The following is a 21,982-nucleotide window of genomic DNA, read 5'->3' as shown; positions in this document are numbered from 1 at the left end:
ATCACAATGTGTTATCTAAAAAAGAAAAATATTGTAGTCATAATCTGTCATACTATGTTTTTTTTATCTTTTAAAAACGTTCCTATTGACAGTAATAATGGATTATAAATACAAAATTTATAGTAAAAATATATAATAATAAGAATAAATATGAAATTATGGAATTCCCCCAAATCGTGCATAAAATGCTAACTCTTATATTAGATTATAATAATTATTATATTATTTATGTTTTAATGTATTATATATGTATTGTTTTAGTAATTTATTCAACTCTTCTTACTATTTTTCTTAGATAATTTTATTAGATAAAAAATTTTATTTATTACTTTTTTTTTTGAAATTGTTACCAATATGTACAACTTATATTTTCAACTTTTTCACTGTTGGCAGCACTTGTTGTTTACTTAACACACAAAAATCGTCTGCAATATTGTTGTTTATTTTTTCCAGTGCATTTTTAAAACGCATTTAAAGTTAAAATAAACAAAAGTGTGCCTGTTTTTAATTAGTATAGTATTTAATTAATATATTATAATAATGACTAAATGTTATATATGCAATCGAAAAGCGAGTAAAACAAGTAATTTATCATTTCACAGGTATGTTAAAGTAAAACGTATAATTTACATTCTGATATGTTTTTAATATTTTAATATTTCTTATATGCTTTCAAAACATTGTTTATTTAAATATTTTAATGAACAAATTAATTTTTTGTCAGTATAATTAACAATAATGAACATTCTATACTAAAAATACTATTAATAAGCAATTAATGATTTCCTAACCTATAATATATATGAACAAATATATAAAGTTTTGTGTAAAAAGTGATAAAATATTCAAAATACTGATTGTTGTATTAAAAATTTTGAAAAATTAAAATATTTTATAATATTATGATGTACATTTTTTACGTGCATTATATTTATGAACATTTATAAAAAAAAAATAAAATCTCTAGATTTCCAAATGATGAGGAATCAATACAAAAATGGCTTGAAATAATAGGAAAATCTGATCAAACACCTGTTAATAAACGTTCAACAGTTTGTTCAATTCATTTTACTGAAGATTGCTTTCGCTATGGATTAGTTTATGGTATGCGACGATTAAAAGAAGGTAGCAATCCTTCATTATTTCTAAATGAAACACCCGAACAAACTGAAATGCTCAATAAACTTCATAAATCTTCGGTTAGTCAAACTTTAGATGAAGTTGTTAATAAATTTCGAATTGGACAATTTGATAATAAAAATTCAGATGATGAAAATTTAAATATCATTCAATCGCCAAATTCAAAATCACGAATAAAAATGAATTATAAAAGGTAGGTTTAAACAAAATTTTAAATAACAAAGAAAATTTCTTTTTTTTTTATTTTATTAATTAATTATTATTATTATTTGCTGTGTTTTATTTTTTTTTTTAGGAAAGAATTTAATATTTTGAAAAAGAAAATAAACATAAATCTCACATGGGAGGAAATTACATCAGCACCAGATGGAGGAAAACAATATTGGGAATACACTCAACGTAAATTAATTGCCAGAAAAAAGAGAATAAAAACTTTAGAATCAACACTTCGACGAGCAAAAGAAAAATTATTAAATGTTCAAACATCGATAAAAGAATTGAAAGATAATCCTTATATTGCTGTTTATGTTCAAAATGACAAATAAAGTTACATTGTTATTTTTCTAAATATAGACAACTCTTTATTTAAATATAATTTAGCAATGTAAATTACTGTAATTTTAAAAATTTTTAATTGTAAAATTTCATTTTATAAGAAATACAAAATATTTTGCTGAAGTTTACTATAAAAAAAAAAAAAATTCAAAAAAATTTTATTACATCATTGTAAAAACTGTCTTGAAAAACAAATGAATTTTTAATTAAATTATATAATTATATATAACAAAAACTATTTAAAAATTACTGTAAATAAATTTATACACTGTTTATTTTTTTCTTCATAAATACATAAAAAAATAGAGATGGAATTTTTGTTTACGTATTCAACGTATTTTTGTGTACCTATACAAATTTGCAAATTATCCCTAACACATGCTTCTTGAAGGTGAACACATGAATATTTTATAAAACTTATTAATCAAAATTTTCAGAAATCTAAATTTATAATGTCGAATTTTTTTCTCCACATCAAAAAGAATATCGAAACGTCTTTTTTTATAATTAAAATACATGAATCAATAACAAATTTTCTTTCTATACAGACTAAAAATTAACATTTTTTTAAAAAGAAAATTTGACTTTTTTAAAAATAGAACATTATAAATTTTGAAACAATGAAAATTCAAAGAAATAACTTTTCAATGAAATAATTTATGAGTTCACTTGAAGGGAATGATAAGAGTAAAATTATAATATTAATAATAATACACATGTCTTGTAAAAAATAGTGTTTCGCACTTTGAGAAATTATACAACATTAAATATATATGACGATCACTTATAAACAATGCACTATACAATCAGGAATTATTTTTTTTCCCTCTTTGTCAATTTATATAACAATAATAATAAAACTATAATCGTTCCAGACGACGTTCTAATTAGAGAATGTATACAGAATGTATTGTCTTGTGGCTCAAAAAAAAAAAAAAAGAGCCAGTAACTCGCATTTTAATTTGACTAATATAATCTAATAAAATGCGTTCTGCATTAAATAGAGAACGTGAATGTGTAACGCCTGAAATTTTCTCAAATTTTTCTAAACTCTTATATAATTTTTTCTAAAATAAATATGAAAATTTTTTCAACAAAAAAAAAAAAAAGAAAAATGTTCACTATGAAATGAAATTCAAGTTAAAATTATGACTAATCCAGTAGATTAAACATTTGTTATCAATATAATAACAAGTGGAGAAACGCGATTTAATATGGCCGCGGAATTTATCTTTATTGAAACAAAATTTAACTTGAAAATGAGAAATCAAACAAATTTACTTTTGTAAATTGACGTCATTTGTTCAAGGAAAATGAATGTTAAAACAGTATGTGGTCCTAAACGTGCATAATAGGGAAAGAATCCTTTCCATAAAGCAAATAGACCTTCGTTTCGCACGACTTTCGTTAATACATCCACTGAACCCTTGAATTCTGGTTTTCCGTCTATCATCTTCATATTTTGTATTCTAAAGGCAAAACAAAAAAATTAATTTATAATTGATCAAATATTAGGATAAATTTCTTTTTGTTAAATTACGAAAATTTTAAATATGGAAAAATATATTATTAATAATATAATATGAAATCTTCTGTAATTATATTACCTCGTTTTGGCTATATCAACAGGCATCGAAGCTGCAGTTGTTACCAATCCAGAAATCATTGAGGCCGCAAAGTGTAAAGTCACATTTTCCTCAAAATAACCTGAAATGTTGATGAAAATTTTTAAAAATTAATTTTCTGATTTTATTTAAAAGTGGATAAATTTGTTATTTTTGTAATATTTATTGACAATTCAAAAAGAAACAATTTTTATTTTTTTTTTTTTCACCTGTCTCGAGAAGAGATTCCTTTGCTTGTGAATAGGATGCAAGTTGTGCTGCATTTACCACCATGGCTCTTCCCATTGTTGGAATAGCACCTCGCCAAAGAGTAAAGACTCCTTCTTCTCTTGTTATTCGTAAAAGTGCATGGAAAACATTCTTGTAATTGCGCCTTTCAGCTGGAGAATAATTCATTTTATTTTTAATTAAAACTTAATTATTTAAAAGAATAATAATTATAATAAATAAAAAATTTATTAAAATAATTTTAATAATAATAAATTAAATAATAAAATTAATTACCTAAAGGTAATCTTCCATCTGCAGTCATTCTAATTAAAGCAACTTCCGCTGGCGTTCCTACAAATGCACCAACACAACCCGCAGCCATTCCTATGCCTGCTTTAATAAAAAAATTCGGCTGTCCTTCCTTTCTATGAAAATAGTAAAATAATTCAATTAATAAATTTATTTGTAAATTGATGTTTTAAAATATTTTAACGAAATTACTATAATAATATATCTATATCTTCTTTAAATTATTTACAAGTTGAAAGATTTGAAAATATTATAAATAATTATACATAAAAAAAAAATCTTTACAAGATAAAAATATATATTGGTGAGATCACGTAGAGCATAAAAATTAGACTCAATTAAAAAAATTTTTTTTTAATAAAAATAGAAAATATTAATAAACTAAAGAAAAGTTTATAATTTTTATAATATTTCATTGAAATAAGTCAATATTAATTACTTTTTTTTTCGATACAAAACAAAAACTATTTAAAAATTAACAATTACCTAATGATAAAAATTAATATAAATAAATAATTATTTAAATAAAGAAAACACTCACGAGGCAAGTTCAAGGAGCCAAGTATAAATTCCCAATCTTGTAGTTGTATAGGTAGCTTGTCTCAAAAGTCCAGCAGAAAGTCCTGAATACATAGCGAAAAGACCTTCATTTTTTAAAATATTTGAAACAACTCCTACTGTCGATGTCTTCGTTCCACTCAGTTGCATTCGATTTTTAATCAAATCCAATGGTTGCACAAAACATGTTGCTGCCATTCTGAAGAAAAAAATTATTCATTTTTACTTTCTATCAAAAGTGTAAATAATTATTAATCTATCCCAATATTTAATTTCATTAATTAATATAACCAAAAATAGAATTTTTTTTTTTTGCCAACAATATACTTTCAAATATTAAAATTAAATTTTTGAAATTCAAAAATTTGCAAGAATTCTTTATCGCTGGAAATGACCTTAAAAGATTACGTAACGATCACACAGCAAATGAATCTATAATTGTAACAGTTTGCGTTAGAGTGTCAAATATCTTTACGTATAATTTTAAAATAGCTTTAAAGAATATTTTTTTTTAACACATTCCATTCTTCTTAAATGTCAGAAACCAGGAAAATTTTTTTTCCTTTTTCTTTTTATACTAAATTTATACATGTATTTAAAATTAGAATTACAGCTATAAAATTATGGACAAATTGTAAAGAATATTTATTGAATAAATTATTTATCCTACTGGGTATATTGGCATTCAAGGAGAGTAAATGAACTTTCGAAAGAAGAAGCATGACAACGATGACAAACATCACATGCCAGGTATAGTCAGCATTCAAAAAGACCTTGACTGTCACTACCGGCTAAAACTAAATTAAGAACTGTGACAATTTTTTTATTATACATTGTTGTTATAGAAAACTGTCAAAAAAAAAGTATATAATTTTTCAATCAATTTATTTGACGATAAAATAAAAAATTCAATTTGAGGAACATTTTTCCGCATAAATCAAAAATTAATGGAAACATTAATTTAAAACGATAACAAATACTAAGGCAATCAATTTTGTATTATATACATTTGAATATATAGGTAATTGTATAATTTTATTGATTTTATGACGCCTAACCGTTTGACCTTTGTTTTTCGGCAAAATCATTAATTTTTTATATCAGTTTAACAACCGCACAGAGTGTGCGAAAAAAAAACAAAAGAATGAGAACATCTCTCTTTATTACTGAATTGATTAAGTCTTGTTAAATATATACATATATGTATACACTCAAGGTTCTAAGTCCAACAATCATGCATTTATTTTACAAGTAAAAAGAATAACAATCACTGTAAATTTATTACATGCAGTTTTGATAATTAAGGTTAGAAATTCATTTTTTCATTAAAATTATTCGCAAAATAAATTTTATTGGAATATCAAATTTACAAGTTTTTCTAAAAAATTTTATTAAGTTATTTTATTTTTATTAATTTATATAAAATAAATTGTAATTAATAATAATTATTAATAAATTACTAACCCTGAAGTACCGCCGATAAGAAATTTGATACCGTTTGGCACTGTTTTCTCGCTTCCCATTTTTGACAGTTTTGATTCTAGAGAAACTTAATTTATTTAGCTATTTTTTTAATATTAGCTTTTTAATTTAATCTTTGCGAAAAACCGGACACTATATTAATTTTTTTTACTAACTATACATAATACAAAGCAGCACATCAATCAACAATGAATGAGTGAATGTTACTGAGCGATAAACGACTGGAAAATGACTTTCGTGTTGCGCACGCAATATTTTATTTCGAGTAAGTTGGCATATTGTTTTCGACACTATGAAAATAATTTAACTGTATATTAATAAATTGTTTTTAAAAATTAAAACACTCCATATGAGAAAGAAGTTTAAATCTATATTAATAAACTGTTTTATTTAAAGAAGATTAATAAAAATTCTCCTCCAGAAGAAGTAGACAAATTTTTTAAAAAGTGTTAAAAGTGTTTAAAGTGACATTTATCATTTAAAAATTTTTTTTATTAATATCTTTAAATATTTAATCTAATAAAATTAAAACTACCTTCAAATTGACAATTTAATAATTAAAATGATCAATATTATAGTTAATTAAATAATTGGAAATATTTTTAAATTTTAAATAAAATATTCAATATTTATTCTATATATACATTTGTAACTGAATTTTGCATTTTTGAAAAATAATTTAACGAACACAATTTTTTAAATTTCAACAAAATTTTAATACTTTTCATTACATTAAATAAATTTCACATTAATATTGTACAAATATTAACAGTAATTATTAATAATTTCATTCAAATTTAACAAGTTTATAACTGATAATTTATATTTCAATAAAAAAAAAAACAATTTAAAAAAATATATTTACAAAATCAAACAGATAAAAGGATAACAAAAATTCATTTTTTTTTTTTTTTTTTTTTTTTAATTGAATAAATTTTTAATAGACTATTGTTTTTAAATAATTTCTATATTATATATTTACATAAAAAAAAAACTAATTATTCGCCTTTTGAGAATCATTAGAATGCATTGCATGATTCATCATTGATTCAACTCGATTGACACTTTCTCTAACAACATCGGATAATTCATCAGGCATTAAATGATCTAATGTGGGAATATGTGCTGATAGTCTTTTATAAACAGAATCTCTATTGCCTTCCTTTTTATTTTTTCGTTGCTCCTCATATTTTAATTGTTGTTTATAAAACATTGCATTTTTGATGAATTCAATTGTATTATCAAAACTTTTATCAGCATCTTGAACACTTTTTATTGCACTTACTGCATATTCAACATCGTAACATCGACCCTGAAGTTGATTTCGAAGTGCAAGAACTTCAACTCTTTTTTCAACCATTGGTGGCAATGCTTTTCTAACATGCTCCTGTAATCTATAGAATGCAAGTGATGGTTCATTTGCAACGATGTGCATATTCTCAGAAATTCGCTCTGTTGCTGTAAATAATTTGAAATTTAAAAGAAAAATTATTTATTTCACAATTAATTATATAAGATAGGTATTTGATATTTGTCACTTTTTTAATAAGAAAAAAATAAAGTAAATAAACTTGTAAAAATGTAATAGATAAATTATATAATTGGTAAAAAATAATTGTTATATACATAAAAAAAACTAACCTTTCTTAACTTTGGTTTCAAGTTCTTGATCAGATTGATAAACCTTAGCAGCCATTTTTGTTAATTTAATATACCAAAAATATTCTTTTTTCTCTTATTTTACCTCATTCTCATTAGATTTTTATTGATTTCAATAAACAACTACCTGTCAATTGTCATTTTTCGTTTTAAATTATTTATAATTCAAACATAACCTACAAAAACATTTAGCAAGTTCCATATTATATTGCAAAGATTTTTATTTGATAATTGAATCAACATTATTGTAAATTTTGTTTAACTCAAATCACACTCAAATTTTGACATTTGACACAAACCAAAATGTTCACTTGTTGTTTCAAACAGCTGATTTCCTGTAAGACTTTAAAACAGGAAGTGACGAAGAAATCTCCAGTACGTGGCAGAGAAAACGCAGCGCTGTTGGCAGCGATTTGTCGAATTTTTTTCTCAGTTCGCCACATGTACTAAAGCGTTCTGCTGTTTCATTTGTACCTATTTTAGTTTTATTATAACATAGAATATTATTCATATCTTAACAGGTAAGTTTCTTTTATATTAATTATAAATTACACATTTTCTACCTTTTCTATTTTTCTTTTTATTTATATAGTTAAAATTTTTCATCCATAAAACGCATATTAAATTCTATAATAGAAAATAAATAATGTATACAATTTTTCGGAGCATATTATATTTTAAAACTTTTTTGTAAATTATACCCTTAATGAAAAATAGTAAACATAATTAAAAAGTTATTTTATTTCATGATTGTCTAATTTTTCACTAATTATTTTCATTATATTTCAAGTATTTAAAATTTACAAATTTTGATTTTTTGACAGCTTTCGGAGATAGTTGGGAATATGTTACCAGACGGTAACAATATTTTTTAGGAAAAATTAAAAAATCATAAAATTTAAAGAGTTTTAAAGTGTATGAAAAATTAGAAATTTAAATATGAATATTGTTGAATATAAAAAATATACGTGTTATTTTTTTGTTTATAATTAAATAAAATAAAAATCTTTTGTTTTCAATAAAGTTATGTTAATTTTTACTTATTAGCGTATTATATATAGGATATTAATTAATGGTGAATTAAAACATTGACAATTTGTATTTCAGAATGAAGTGCCACATATTTTTCACAGTCATTTTGACTTTACTAGCAAGTTCATTATCAAAAGATGAACCAGAACCAGAAGGTGCTAGACTGCTAATTGCTAAGCATATTAATAACAAATACCTCGTTGAAAATATGGATGTTGTTGTTAAGGTAATTTTGTTTTTATTCAATTTATTAGGGCAAATTAATAATTTAATATTTACGCATTTTTCTTTTATTTAATGATTGATAATTAATTATTATTTTAAATATATTAAAATTTATTATTTCAATAAATATTTTTATATTCTTTTTTCTAGTTTAAATTCATATTTTACAATAATAATTTTTTGAAATTTTCAAAAATTATTAACTCAAAAATTCTTTTATGATTTAATAATAATTGATAAAATTGAGTTTAGAAAACTTTTTGAAAATCGATTAAAAATCAAAACATTTGAAGATAATTTAAATTATTTGATTCAATATTTAAAGATACACTTTCAATTATTGTTTATGATTATTTGGAAATAATTTTAATTATTTTTAATTGATTATTTGGAAATAATTTTAATTGTTTTTATTTATTATTTAAATGGTAATTTCAATTGTTTGATTGAATATTTACAATTATTTTATTGATTATTTAAAGATAATTTCAATTATTTAATTAAATAATTGAAGATAGTTACCATATTTTTATTGAACAATTAAAGATAAATTAATTGAATTAAGATTTTTTGAAAATTACATTTTTTAAGTTGGACTTTTTAAAAATATTTGTGAGTTAAAATTTGGAAAAAATTATTTTATTTTAAAATTTCTTTTAAATAAATTCCTTATATTTTACAGTACACTGTCTATAATGTTGGCAATGAGGCTGCATTGGAAGTTGCGATAACTGACAATACATTCCCCGCTGATAGTTTTGTTCACGTTAGTGGAGAATTGAATGCTAAAATTGACAGGGTTCCACCTCAATCAAATGTGAGCCATACTGTTATTGTAAAACCGAAGAAATACGGATATTTCAATTTCACATCCGCTGAAGTTGTCTATCGTCATCGTGAAGATGCTCCAAATTTACAAGTTGCAATTAGCAGCGAACCTGGTTTAGCTTATTTTATCTCATTCCGAGAATTTGACAAAAAATTCTCTTCCCATGTGGTAAGTTTTACGATCTATTATTAGAATATAATAATCACTATTATTATCAAAAAATTTTTAAAAATAATGTTATTAAAATTTTTCAACTTTGAAAACCTTAAATGCTTTTTGAACTTTTTTTGCAGTAACAAAAAATACGAATAAAATAAACAAAAATAATAAACTTGATACAAAATTTACTACATATTGTATAATTATTATTTTAAAAAATAAAATATTTCCAAAATATATAGATTTAAAAAATAATAATATTTATTTTTATTTTTCAGATCGACTGGGCAGCTTTTGCTGTGATGACCCTTCCATGTTTGGCAATACCTTTTGGACTGTGGTTCTCCAGCAAAAGAAAATATGAGAAATTGTCAAAAAGCTTAAAAAAGCATTGAACACTCATTTTTTTTAAATTTTAAAAAAATTTAAAAATCCTTCCTTGATCTACTCAAAGATCATAATAAACAAAACAAACAAAAAAAAAATATTTTCTAGTATGATTGAGCCGTGAGATGAGTGATTGTTTCATTATAAATATATATGTTGCATTTTTTTAATAAAAAAAAAAAAAAAATAAACACTTATTTATGAAAAAAGTAATTTTCTTTATTAAGTTGTTGTTATTTATATCGTTACCATTAAACGCTTATGAAGTCATTAATTAAAAACTAATGACAATTACACTAATAAAGAAAATTTGTTTTTAGTACAAAAAATCGTTACAAATATAGTATACTATTAATAATTATGATCAATATATCGAAAATATTTTACATTCCCTCTAAATTATTTAAATTGCAACATCATTCAAATCAGTATCATCAATTCTGAAACTACAATTAATTAATTTAAAAAAAAAAAACAACTAATTAAGTGATCTACAAAACAAATGAGACAAAATGTGAATGAAGTTATAAGAAAATAAAAAGATTCGGCAAAAATATTTTCAGGTCTAATTTAACATTAGTAGCTCACTTTGTTTTAGACATTTTAACACTTTTTCATAATTACATTTATACACAGTTCCATTCAACGATTGAAATTAGTATAACAATAACTTTTGTTAATAAAAATACGTACTTTCAAATTTAATGAAAGTCTTCGTTATTCTTAATTTCAAACGTTGTTGGTTTTAGAATACATTACTTTTTTTTTTATAACAAATGTACAAAACCTTAACTCTTAAAATGTAACTCACGTTGTGTCTATTGAGGAAGAATCGAACAGAGAGTTATAAATTTAAAGCGAACTTTATATTTTAGTGTTTTTCAAATTTCAAATAAAAAAAGTATTTTATTTTTACACTTTAATTCATTAAAATTTACATTTGGACAAAAAAAATTATTGATATTAAAAAAGAATTTATGTTTATCAAATTTAATAATCGTTTCGTATTGTCAGAAAAATTTTTATCTATCCAAATACAATGTTTAATGATTCAAAAATAAATTTATTCGCACTTTCCCTTGAAAACTATTTAAATAAAAAGAAAATGAAAATATGAGTCTAATTTTTTTTTTGCTTTTATTGCAACTCCGAAAAGATTCTTCCTAGAAGACGATTGAAAGTTGAAAATTTAACCGTTTTAGTATTATAACAAGAACACTGGTTTCATTTTCAAATACTATTTGAAAATTAAAAATATTAATTTATACTTATCCGCCATTGGTAAATAGTTAATGAAATTGTTTTATATATAAAAAAAAAATGATTGTCAGTCTTTTCAAAATTATCGAATTATCGATATTAAGTTTGTTTTACATACTTAAGGTGTATGTAATGTTGTATTTCTTCTCGGTGTAAATAAACTTCGTGGATCACCATAAACTGGTTCAAAAGCTGAGAATGGTCTTAATGGTGATGAAGGTGAACGTTGTCTTGTGGTATTTGAGGAATTATTTAAATTTGGAGAACCTGGACTAGTTGATTTTCTCAAAGGCGGCGGGCATTTTTCAGCTAAAATCAAAATAATATATTTATTTATTTAATAATAAAATAAATAAATGTTTTCGATAATTTACGAGATCTACAGAATATTTTAGTTTTCTTTTTTTATATGCTTTTAACAATAGAACATTATAAATTTTAATGTAAAAATTAATATATAAATTAAAAAAAAAATTTTCCAATTCTTAAAACTACTCTAAAATAAAAATATTCACTTTTTCCAACTTACCAAATATATTTCTATTTTTTACATTTAAATCCACATTTGTCATTTTATTTTTCCAAACTGAAAATAACACGAAAATTAGAATTACATATTTTAGTTCTTAAAAAATTGTTTAGTACTAAAATAATTCTAAATCGAGGCAAATTCAATTGCGTCAGTTTATATAAAAAAAAGTAATTCTTTTTTGAAATTATAAATTGTACATCTAGCTATTATTGTAATTTAATTGTAGGACTTACAGTGAAAGAAGGTGATAAATAAAACAATGAACACTCCAAAGGTATAACGATGAAAATAAACGTAATCAAGCCAATGGATTCCTGATATATGCGCATATTGTTCGTATCTTGGTAATCGAATAAATAGCTAAAATTAAAGTAAAAAATAAATCAGAAGAATGCTGAGTAAAAAAAAATTATAATTTTGTAATTTCAAAACTGTTAAAAGAATCTAAAAAAAATTGAAACTTAATTTAATTTATGTAGGTATTTAATATCAGTAATATAAATTTTGTTAAAAATATTTAACATCATATTAGCATTTTTATTTTAACGAAATATTAAAAAATGAGATATAGAAACAAATAATTCATACCGAGATATTCTGCTTTGTTAATTCATTACTTATGACAATTTTTTTCCCTTGAATATCGTCATGGGTTTGCATCAAGTTTAATTTATATTGAAATAGATGCTTAGAAATAAATTGTTGACCACTTATTGTAATTTCATCTGGAGTATCGATCTAGAAAATTATTTATAAAATTTGTGAACTTTGATTTAAATAATTATTTATATAAAAATTGTTTATCAAGTACTAATGAAAGTTCGATGAAAAAAAAAATTCAAAATTTTAAATATAGATAAAATAGAATAAAATATTAGTGTAAATAAATGAAATTTTACTAAATACAATGTAATAAAATTTGTCAACTCACTGTTATATGCTCCAAGACGTAGGGTAAACCATAAATTTCCAAAAATGCAGTTGGCATTGATGAAGATGGTAAATTTGTAAAGACAACTTCCTTAATTCCAATATAAATTAATGGCAAATATGCAACTTCCACGGGATTTCCCTCCATATCCTTACTTACGGCGTTTATCTGAAGACGAACTTCTGTTGTACTTGAAATTAAATTTGGCGTTCCAATGGGAATTACATCACAATAGTAGAAACCTAAAAGAAATTTTATATAGAAATTTAAATTGAATTATTCTTAATTATTTTTAAAAAATTACAACATTTTGAAATTAACAATGAAATGTAAAATAATTTGATATATTACCGGTAACAATGTCAAATCGTGGTTTAGCTATGAAAAAATCTTTAATTCCAATGTGAACATTCGCTGGAATAAATTGTATTGTACACGTGAAGGGATAAGAAGTCAAAGAAAATGAAGTTTGCATTCGACATCCACTCAATCCTCGTGAGAATACATTATTTTCTTTAATTCCCTCATCCTTGCCTCTAATTACAAGTGGTATACTGAATACCTCGAGTCCTGTTATATTTTTCCCTCTCAATGGAATTAATGTTATCTATACATTTTTACAAATTTTTTTAAAAATTATTTTTTTGTTTTATATTATACTTTAGGAATAATTTTTGTAAATTTATTAATTTACCTTTGCAACTGGAAGAACGTGAACTTCAATTTCATCCTGCAGTTGAGTTGTAAGACTGTGTTTGATAAAAGCATTACCTGGATTACGAGCTTTTCCAATTCCAGAAATCGGATCAACGGCAACAATTTCAGAAGCTGAAGATTGCCAGATACCTGGTTCGCCGTCAGAAGATAAAAGAGGCATCGAGAAGCAAATTATATCGCCAACGCTCACCGTTGCCTAGCAAAATAAAAAACACATTTTAATTTATAATTTTTATATGTATAAATTGAAATATATTTTTATATAAAAGTAATAATTAATAATTAATTTACCTTTGCTGGAAAATGAATATCTCCAATTATGACAGTCACATAATCAAACATTCCATTGGGATATTTTTCATTATAAATTTTAATGATTGATTTTCCATTTTCCAAAAATTTAGCCAATAGAAGATTATTATTTTCCGGTATAAATGTCACTAAATCGCCTCTATTTGCAAATGTTTTATAACTCATGTCAGCAGCATGAAATTTTAAACCAACATTGTCAAAAAATTCTACAACATAATCTAATTCCATTCCTTTTGGTAACATATTCAGCTCCTCTCCTAATCTCGTTCGAATATTTGATTTCAATGACAACATCATATAATGAACTGGTTTCACCTAAAGAAAGAAAAAAAAATTCCTATATAAATACTAAAAGTTTATAATTATTATAACAATAATTATAATTTATAAATCATTTTTTCTACTTATTTTAATATCTTAATTTTAAAAAATTATACACAAATTGTAAACTCACATCAATAATCACAGTTAGAGTTTGTTTTAAACTGTAAGCCTCGACATTTGTTATTGAAATAACTGTTCTACCGTAATTTTCTCCCGATTTAACAACACCATTTTTATCAACAGTAATCATTTTCGATACTTGTGTTAAAGCATTTGAATCCTCAGTATCAACACTATGTGAACCGCTTGTAAGAATTTTAAAAGACGTCACACCATATTTATCACGATTTGTTTGTAATTTGAAAATTGAATTCGGTGCCATTAAAATAACAGCCGATTCACTTTCACTATTGTCATTATAGAAAAGTTTTAATTCTTCAAATATTTCAATTTTAACAAAAGCACTATAAATTCGATCGGCACTACAACCTCCAATTGAATTATAACAATGTGCAGTGACATTTAGATAAATAGTTACACTTCCCGGTGCATTTGCCTTAGCACGTAGTGAAACTTCATTTTGATATCTCATATTAATTCCAGTTCCCTCGTACATATTATGAAGGCTCATTAGAGAATTATCGCTTGACATCCATGAGAATGAAAGTGGTGATTTCATTGAACCAATAATTAATGGTGTTAAATTATCAGGTATTCCAAATGCCCAAACGGGAATTGTGGCACCAACTTTAATTCTCATTGTTGGTATCACAATTTTCACTTCTTCAAGATTTGTAACATAAATATCAGCATAATCTTGTGAATAAACAATTATATTGCCCTTTGAATTAAAACCAATTGCCCTTGCGATAATTCGCGTTTGACCAATTGATTTTCCCTCGAGAATGCCATCACTATTGATACTGCAAATTTCATTATTTCCCACTGAGAATTCAATTTCAGCATCTTTTGGTCCACCAGTGACTGTAACTTGATAGATTGTGCCAATTAAAGTGGTCAAATTTTTTGGTGTCAATTTTAGTGGTGGAAAAACTTGTATTAAAATTGGTTCACTTCGAATTTCATCATCGCCTTCGCCGTTACTAAAGATCACCTATGTAAATAAATTAAAAATATTTAAAAATCAATTGTTTTGTAAAAAATTTTTTTATAAAACATTAAAAAATTTTACAAAACTCACCTGAGTTTCTCCTTCTTCAAGCCCATGTATCATGTATATTATTTCACTAAATGGTTGATCTCCTTGTTCACTGGGTGACGCTCTCTTAACATCAATAAATCCATTTTCAATTTCAATTTTCATTGACAATGCATCGATAAATGGCAACATCATTGAATATCCATTGGTGTCATACATTTTTAAAGCAGCAGCAATACATTTTCCCTTTTCAACTTTATTCACCGTTTCAACTTCAAGATTCGCAAGTTGTTGAACTTGAATAACAGCTTCCGCAGGTACAGAAGCAAGACACAAATCAATTAATGTTATTCTCAATGTTCCAAATTTTTTTGGTACCACAGTAATTGTTCTTGATGGTTCAACATAACGTATATCAGCAATATCATCTGAACTAAGATGAAATTCATAAAATCCCGATCCTTGATTTACTTGCAAAAAATATTTACTACTTGGATCATTTAGTACTTTCAATTCATTTGGCACAATAATTGTGTCATTAACTAAAATAATATTTATCATTGCTTCAATCAATGGTGTCGCTAATATTCCTCTTTCATTTTCAATTGGAAATGGTGGCCATTCAGGAGATATTCTCAACGATGAGAGATAATTTTTTTGATAACCCGTAATTTTTGCCTTTAACACTAAAGAATCGGAAAATAATTTTGTGATAATACGCTGATAATGATTACCCGGAAGTTTTACATTAAAATCCTCAATAGGCGCTTCTATTGTTCCAATTGGTATTTCAATTTCACCACCACTTTGTGGTTTCAATGTCCATTCAATATTTAAACTTGTAATATTATCAAATTTCTTTCCATCTTCATCTTTGACAATAACCAATAATTCCAATTCTTCATTACTGTGAGTCATAATTTTATTTGACATTTGTTTCATGGGACAATTTTCATTGTTCTTAAATTCTGGTTGTAGAAAAATGTATCTTGGCTTTGAGCAAATTACACGAATTGTCGCAGTGGCAACGGTCATTTTACATGTGGGAAATAGAGGAATATTTGAAACTGTAAATGTTAATATACTCTCGCCAAGTTGTCGGCAAACAACTTGAAATATTGAAATATCAGGATCAATTGTTTGTTTTTCTTCACTAACTTCTAAAATTTCATTTTCAGAAACAGTCATTTCTCGCCGATAACCTTGAAGTTTACCAGACCATGGATAAGGACCGCCTTTGAAAATAATTCTTCTTGATGAGCCAATTGCTAAAATACTTTCACCACTATTTGGATGAACAACAACAAGTGGATCGTAAGCAGACACTGTGATATTATCCATAAGATAGAGGCCATTTTTATTATAAGTCACAGTTATTGTTGATGTTCCAGTATTGAGACTAACAATTGCTAATGCAGCACAAGCAATACCAACAGGTTGTGTTATTTCAGTTTCATTGTAAAAGAAATTTCCATCTGGAATATAAATCTCAAAAGGTAAATCTTTACAATCGTTGAATGGAATTTGTTTTACTTCTGTGCCATCAATCATTTCACCATAGAGGGCAATGTGTAAAAAAATTGGTTCACCAATTGCCGCCTCCATATTATATTGAATAATTTCAAGTTTCGTTGGATCGAGAATATAAACTTTTGCCGTATCACGATTATAAGGATTACGTACCATTGACACTGTCACATCGGCAGAACCTTTTTGTAATACTTTAACTGCTCCACTTTGTGAAACTGTAGCTATTGATGGTTGTCGACTATTCCAAACAAAAGAACCATCACCGCCACTTGCTTTTAATATCATATCAGATTTTGTTTTACTTTTTGGATCCCATGGAAGTGCAAGTGATTGTGGATGTATAATAACTGGTGAATGAATTGTAAATTCAGCTCTTGTTGTTAATTCCGGTGTTTGAGCAATTTTTCGTCCACCTTGATCAATAACACCGTATAATGTTGCTTTCACTGTTGTTACACCCGTTTGAATTGGAACAACAATTGCGTATGTACCATTTTGTGTTGTGAATTTTCTCTCAAAATATTGATCTTCAATTTCTAATGTTACTTCAGCGCCTTCGCCAATGAAAAATTTATGATCACGACTATCGTAAAAATCAACGACTATTTCATGTGTTTGTCCTAAAATTAATGAACTACTACGATGTGGAAGAACTGTTAATGTTATATAGGCAACATCGCTTATGCTAACCGATGCAGTTGGTAAAATTACACCATATTCTTCAAGTACATTTTTATCGTGTAAAGAAATTTTTGTTCTACCACGTGCAAGAGCATAAATACTACCACGATCATTGTTTATTTCAATGAGATTTGAATTTTCAGCTGCAAGATAATATTGACTTGATGCAAGATTTATTTCTTCCAAACGACCCTGATGTACCTGTGAATTAATAATGTTTATATTATTATTATGTTATTTATTGAGAGGGTAAGTCCACGTCAGAAATATCAGAATCTGCAAGTGGTTCTTCGATTTTAATGATACTTGGTAAAATTATAGCTTTATATAAGAGCAATGTGTAAGTAAAAGGAATTTTTAAAATATCTAAAATTGTAAGAGTTATATCACTTTTAAGTTTGATACTGCATTTTTTTCTTTCCTTTATATCTCGGTCAATTTTCAATCAATTTTGATGAATCAAAAACGATTTTTTTCAGAAAATTACGTATTTTTAGAAAATTTTAAAATAAAAATAAAATTTTGTTATTTAAATAGAAAAAAGTAAAAAACAAAATTTCTTTTAGATTTTTTTTCAATTTCGACCTCTTTTTTTTAATTTTTAATTTTTTAATAATATTCCTTTTTATTTTATCTTTAATTTAAAAAAAAAATTCATCCTGGAGACTTTTTTAGATCTCGTGATATCGTTCTTTAAATATCCACATCTCAAGAAAACTAGGATCGAGATTTGTGTTTCTACTTTCATTTGTTTTATAATATTATTGTTACAAACTAGAAACATTCGCGTAATAATGTTTTTATTTTTAAATTACTTGACTAAAACAAGTGAAAATTCAAGCAAATCAATATTTTATTAATAGATTTGAAGCAAAGTTTTTATTTTTTGTAATATTTATAATTTAAAATAAATTGTAATGAAACCTTAACAATGCAACCTGAAATTGTAGCTGAAGTTTTTAGCGCTTTCTTTTAGAGGATTCTAAAACAAATAGTTATTCATAACCATAAAAAATTTCAACAAACAAATGAAAGTAATGATAGAAGCAAGTCTTGCGGTTTTCAAATTGATGAAGACTTATAATACTTAAAGGACGATATCACGAGATCTAAAAAAGTCTCCAGGATGAATTTTTTTTTAAATTAAAGATAAAATAAAAAGGAATATTATTAAAAAATTAAAAATTAAAAAAAAGAGGTCGAAATTGAAAAAAAATCTAAAGGAAATTTTGTTTTTTACTTTTTTCTATTTAAATAACAAAATTTTATTTTTATTTTAAAATTTTCTGAAAATACGTAATTTTCTGAAAAAAATCGTTTTTGATTCATCAAAATCGATTGAAAATTGACCGAGATATAAAGGAAAGAAAAAAATGCAGTATCAAAATTAAAAGTGATATAACTCCTACAATTTTAGATATTTTAAAAATTCCTTTTACTTACACATTGCTCATATATAAAGCTATAATTTTACCAAGTATCATTAAAATCAAAGAACCACTTGCAGATTCTGATATTTCTGACGTGGACTTACCCGAGAGAAATCAATTTTTCATTTAAATATTATATTTGGGGCATTCTATTTTAAAATTATACCCCTAGTAAACAATTGACAATATAAGACATTTTTTAAATAATTATTTTATCCCATTTAATTAAATCAAATTACTTTTGCAATGAGTGGTTTCGAAAGAGAAATTTCTAAACTTTACAATTGTAAAAAAATTTTTTCAAAAAAACATTTAAATAGTATAAAAAATTTAGTTTGAAGGTTAAACTTGTAAATATCTCAAAACACGTTGTCTCCGATTTTGACAAAATCTGTGTCAAAAGAAAGCTTAAATATTCTATTTTTTATTTCCGTAAAGTTTATAATGGACATTTTCGAGGATTTCGAGAAATTAATTAAAATTCTCAGACGTTTCAAAGGTTAAAAAGGGTTGAAATTTGCATGAGTAGAGAACCTCTGTTCAAATACAGCGGCATTTGTTTTTACGAAATTTTTAAATAAATAAATTTTAAAACTTCAATTTTAATCTTAATAATTTTTTTTAAATTTGAAAAATTTTTAATTGCAAATAGCTAAAGATCAATATATTTATTGTTTACAATATTTTTTTTCTCTAATGTCAAGTGATGTAATAATGTAAGGTTAATGGAAATTAAATTTAAAAAACAAAATCCGCTCTTAAAGAAATGGTTCTCCATTCATACAAATTTCAATCCTTTTTAACCTCCGAAACGTCTGAGAATTTTAATTAATTTCTGGAAATTCTCGAAAATGTCCATTATAAACTTTACGTAAATAAAAAATAGAATATTTAAGCTTTCTTTTGACATAGATTTTGTCAAAATCGGAGACAACGTGTTTTGAGATATTTACAAGTTTAACCTTCAAACTAAATTTTTTATACTATTTAAATGTTTTTTTGAAAATTTTTTTTTACAATTGTAAAGTTTAGAAATTTCTCTTTCAAAACCACTCATTGCAAAAGTAATTTGATTTAATTAAATGGGAGAAATAATTATTTAAAAAATGTCTTATATTGTCAATTGTTTACTAGGGATATAATTTTAAAATAGAATGCCCCATTTACATTTAATGTTTTTTCTTTTTAAAAATTAAAAGAACAAAATTTTATTGCAACCCTTAATACTTGCCTGCATTATTTTATATGTAAAACAATCGTATATCATCATTGTGACGTCAGATGGAATGATTATAAGATTGGCTACAACGATTAAATCAACTTCAACTGGAAGAACGTGTTTGTATTCATGATGAAGTAATTTTACAGAAACCTAAAAAAAATTAATTATATTTTTTAATGAAAAAAATTGAAAACTTTAAGAAAAATAATTATCAATATATTTATCACACATTTGTCAAATAATACCTTTGCTGCTCCAGTTTTAACTCCTTCCAATAGAACAATATTTCCCCGTTTTCCAATTATATCTAACATTTCAACTGTATGAGGAGTTTCATAAGGAGATTCTTGAAAAGTCATAAATCTTAATACATTATTGGGTAAATTTTCATCAATTTTTAAACCTCTTTTATCGGCATTACCAACAGCCCAAGAAAATTCAATGCCAGCGAGTGTTGTAAATTCATTTCCTGTAAATAATGACAAGATTTTGTAAAATTATTGAATTTAATTAAATTTTTAAGTTTTATTTTAGTAATAAGTAATCAATAATTTAAATTAAAAAATTTTTTTAACCTTGTTCATCGTAAGCGCGAACTTCAAAAGCTTCTGGCGCTTCCTCAATAAACAATTCTCTTGTTGTAGTAACCATATAAAGAGAAAAAATAGCATCAACTATAACGTCACATCTTAAAAAATTCCCATTATTAAGATCTTCGGCTAAAACAATTGCTGTATTTCTAGTTGGCTCTCTTGTTGTAGTTTGTACAATAACTGCCGATGAACACATTCGATCATAGTTTTCATTTATTGGAATTAATCGAACAATATCAGAACGAGAAGTTGACCTTTGAAAAGAGAATAAATAATGCTTCAAATTTATCCTCTAAACTGAATTATTTTTTTTTTTTGTATATTTGAATTCTTTAAATGGTTTTAGAGATTGTCAATAAAGTTATTGATTTTTTTCATAATATGTCAAAGCAAAAAATGATTAATTATTATTTTTGGTTCCCAATGCAGTGATAGGTAATATTTTTTTCATAAAAACAAATATTTCATATAGGAGAAAAAAAGAAAATACTATATATGCAAATTTATGTGAAGCAAAAAGACGAGGTTATGTAAGAAAAAGGCATCAACTTGTGACATAGAATTAAAAAAGTATTTAAATATATTAAATGTCTCGTGTAAAATTGATATTTGAGAATATTTTAATTCATGAATATAATAAATATATGTAATAAAATAACAAATTTTCACTTACCATTGGTAGCAACCACCCTCTGTAACTTCGAGGGTAAAGTTGACAGGAAAATCATTGAAAACTGGTAGTAAAACTCGTGGAACATTTAAACGATGTCTATCTCCGTGAATTAATGAAAAAAATTTAATTGTACATAATAAAAATATAATTATTTTCACAAAACTCTGTGGTCCCGCCATAATTTTTTTTTATTTTTTGCTTTTCACACTCACATGCTTTGCTTCAATGCTTGCGGCGGACGATCGAATTATCGATATTTTACGAACGATATATATATATCGATATAAAATATCGAAATCCTATCGATATTCCTCGCTTTTTTAAAAATAAAGAAATTTTTGTATAACAAAACGAAAGTTCACAATTTATAGTGTATATCTATCAAAATTCAGCCGCCATAATTAGATTCGCTATTTTGAATTTCGAAAAAAAAATTGATCACAAAAGA

The 21,982-nt window shown here is 24.7% G+C and overlaps 4 protein-coding genes across 4 annotated transcripts; 1 reads left to right on the top strand and 3 right to left on the bottom strand.

The window, feature by feature from the left end:
- Window positions 1-1,951: 1,951 nt before the first annotated feature.
- On the bottom strand, window positions 1,952-6,106 carry LOC127277997 (mitochondrial 2-oxoglutarate/malate carrier protein-like). Its single transcript, XM_051299478.1, has 6 exons — window positions 5,862-6,106; window positions 4,381-4,596; window positions 3,825-3,955; window positions 3,530-3,700; window positions 3,303-3,402; window positions 1,952-3,164 (listed from the first exon to the last, which is right to left on the bottom strand). The coding sequence occupies exons 1-6, from the start codon at window positions 5,918-5,920 to the stop codon at window positions 2,963-2,965; spliced, it is 879 nt and encodes a 292-aa protein (XP_051155435.1). The 5' UTR covers window positions 5,921-6,106; the 3' UTR covers window positions 1,952-2,962.
- Window positions 6,107-6,775: 669 nt separating this feature from the next.
- On the bottom strand, window positions 6,776-7,871 carry LOC127278000 (BLOC-1-related complex subunit 8 homolog). The gene is made up of 2 exons (XM_051299480.1): window positions 7,521-7,871; window positions 6,776-7,337 (listed from the first exon to the last, which is right to left on the bottom strand). The coding sequence occupies exons 1-2, from the start codon at window positions 7,573-7,575 to the stop codon at window positions 6,874-6,876; spliced, it is 519 nt and encodes a 172-aa protein (XP_051155437.1). The 5' UTR covers window positions 7,576-7,871; the 3' UTR covers window positions 6,776-6,873.
- Window positions 7,872-7,898: 27 nt separating this feature from the next.
- Window positions 7,899-10,383, top strand: LOC127277999 (translocon-associated protein subunit beta). Its single transcript, XM_051299479.1, has 4 exons — window positions 7,899-8,059; window positions 8,646-8,796; window positions 9,478-9,792; window positions 10,062-10,383. The coding sequence occupies exons 2-4, from the start codon at window positions 8,647-8,649 to the stop codon at window positions 10,176-10,178; spliced, it is 582 nt and encodes a 193-aa protein (XP_051155436.1). The 5' UTR covers window positions 7,899-8,059; window position 8,646; the 3' UTR covers window positions 10,179-10,383.
- A 1,024-nt stretch (window positions 10,384-11,407) lies between these two features.
- On the bottom strand, window positions 11,408-21,766 carry LOC127277996 (nuclear pore membrane glycoprotein 210). The gene is made up of 14 exons (XM_051299477.1): window positions 21,535-21,766; window positions 20,844-21,115; window positions 20,514-20,737; window positions 20,278-20,418; window positions 15,448-17,817; window positions 14,377-15,360; window positions 13,902-14,237; window positions 13,588-13,806; window positions 13,245-13,500; window positions 12,894-13,135; window positions 12,551-12,700; window positions 12,196-12,322; window positions 11,960-12,016; window positions 11,408-11,739 (listed from the first exon to the last, which is right to left on the bottom strand). Exons 1-14 carry the CDS (start codon window positions 21,711-21,713, stop codon window positions 11,549-11,551), a joined length of 5,748 nt encoding a protein of 1,915 aa, XP_051155434.1. The 5' UTR covers window positions 21,714-21,766; the 3' UTR covers window positions 11,408-11,548.
- Window positions 21,767-21,982: the final 216 nt, after the last annotated feature.

The sequence above is a fragment of the Leptopilina boulardi genome, unplaced genomic scaffold (assembly GCF_019393585.1).
Source record: "Leptopilina boulardi isolate dan_hultmark-lab unplaced genomic scaffold, ZJU_Lbou_2.1 LbouV2_193, whole genome shotgun sequence".
NCBI classification, from domain to species: Eukaryota; Metazoa; Arthropoda; class Insecta; order Hymenoptera; family Figitidae; genus Leptopilina; species Leptopilina boulardi.
The sequence above is the reverse complement of the archived record's forward strand: the minus strand, read 5'-3'. Positions and strand labels throughout refer to the sequence as shown.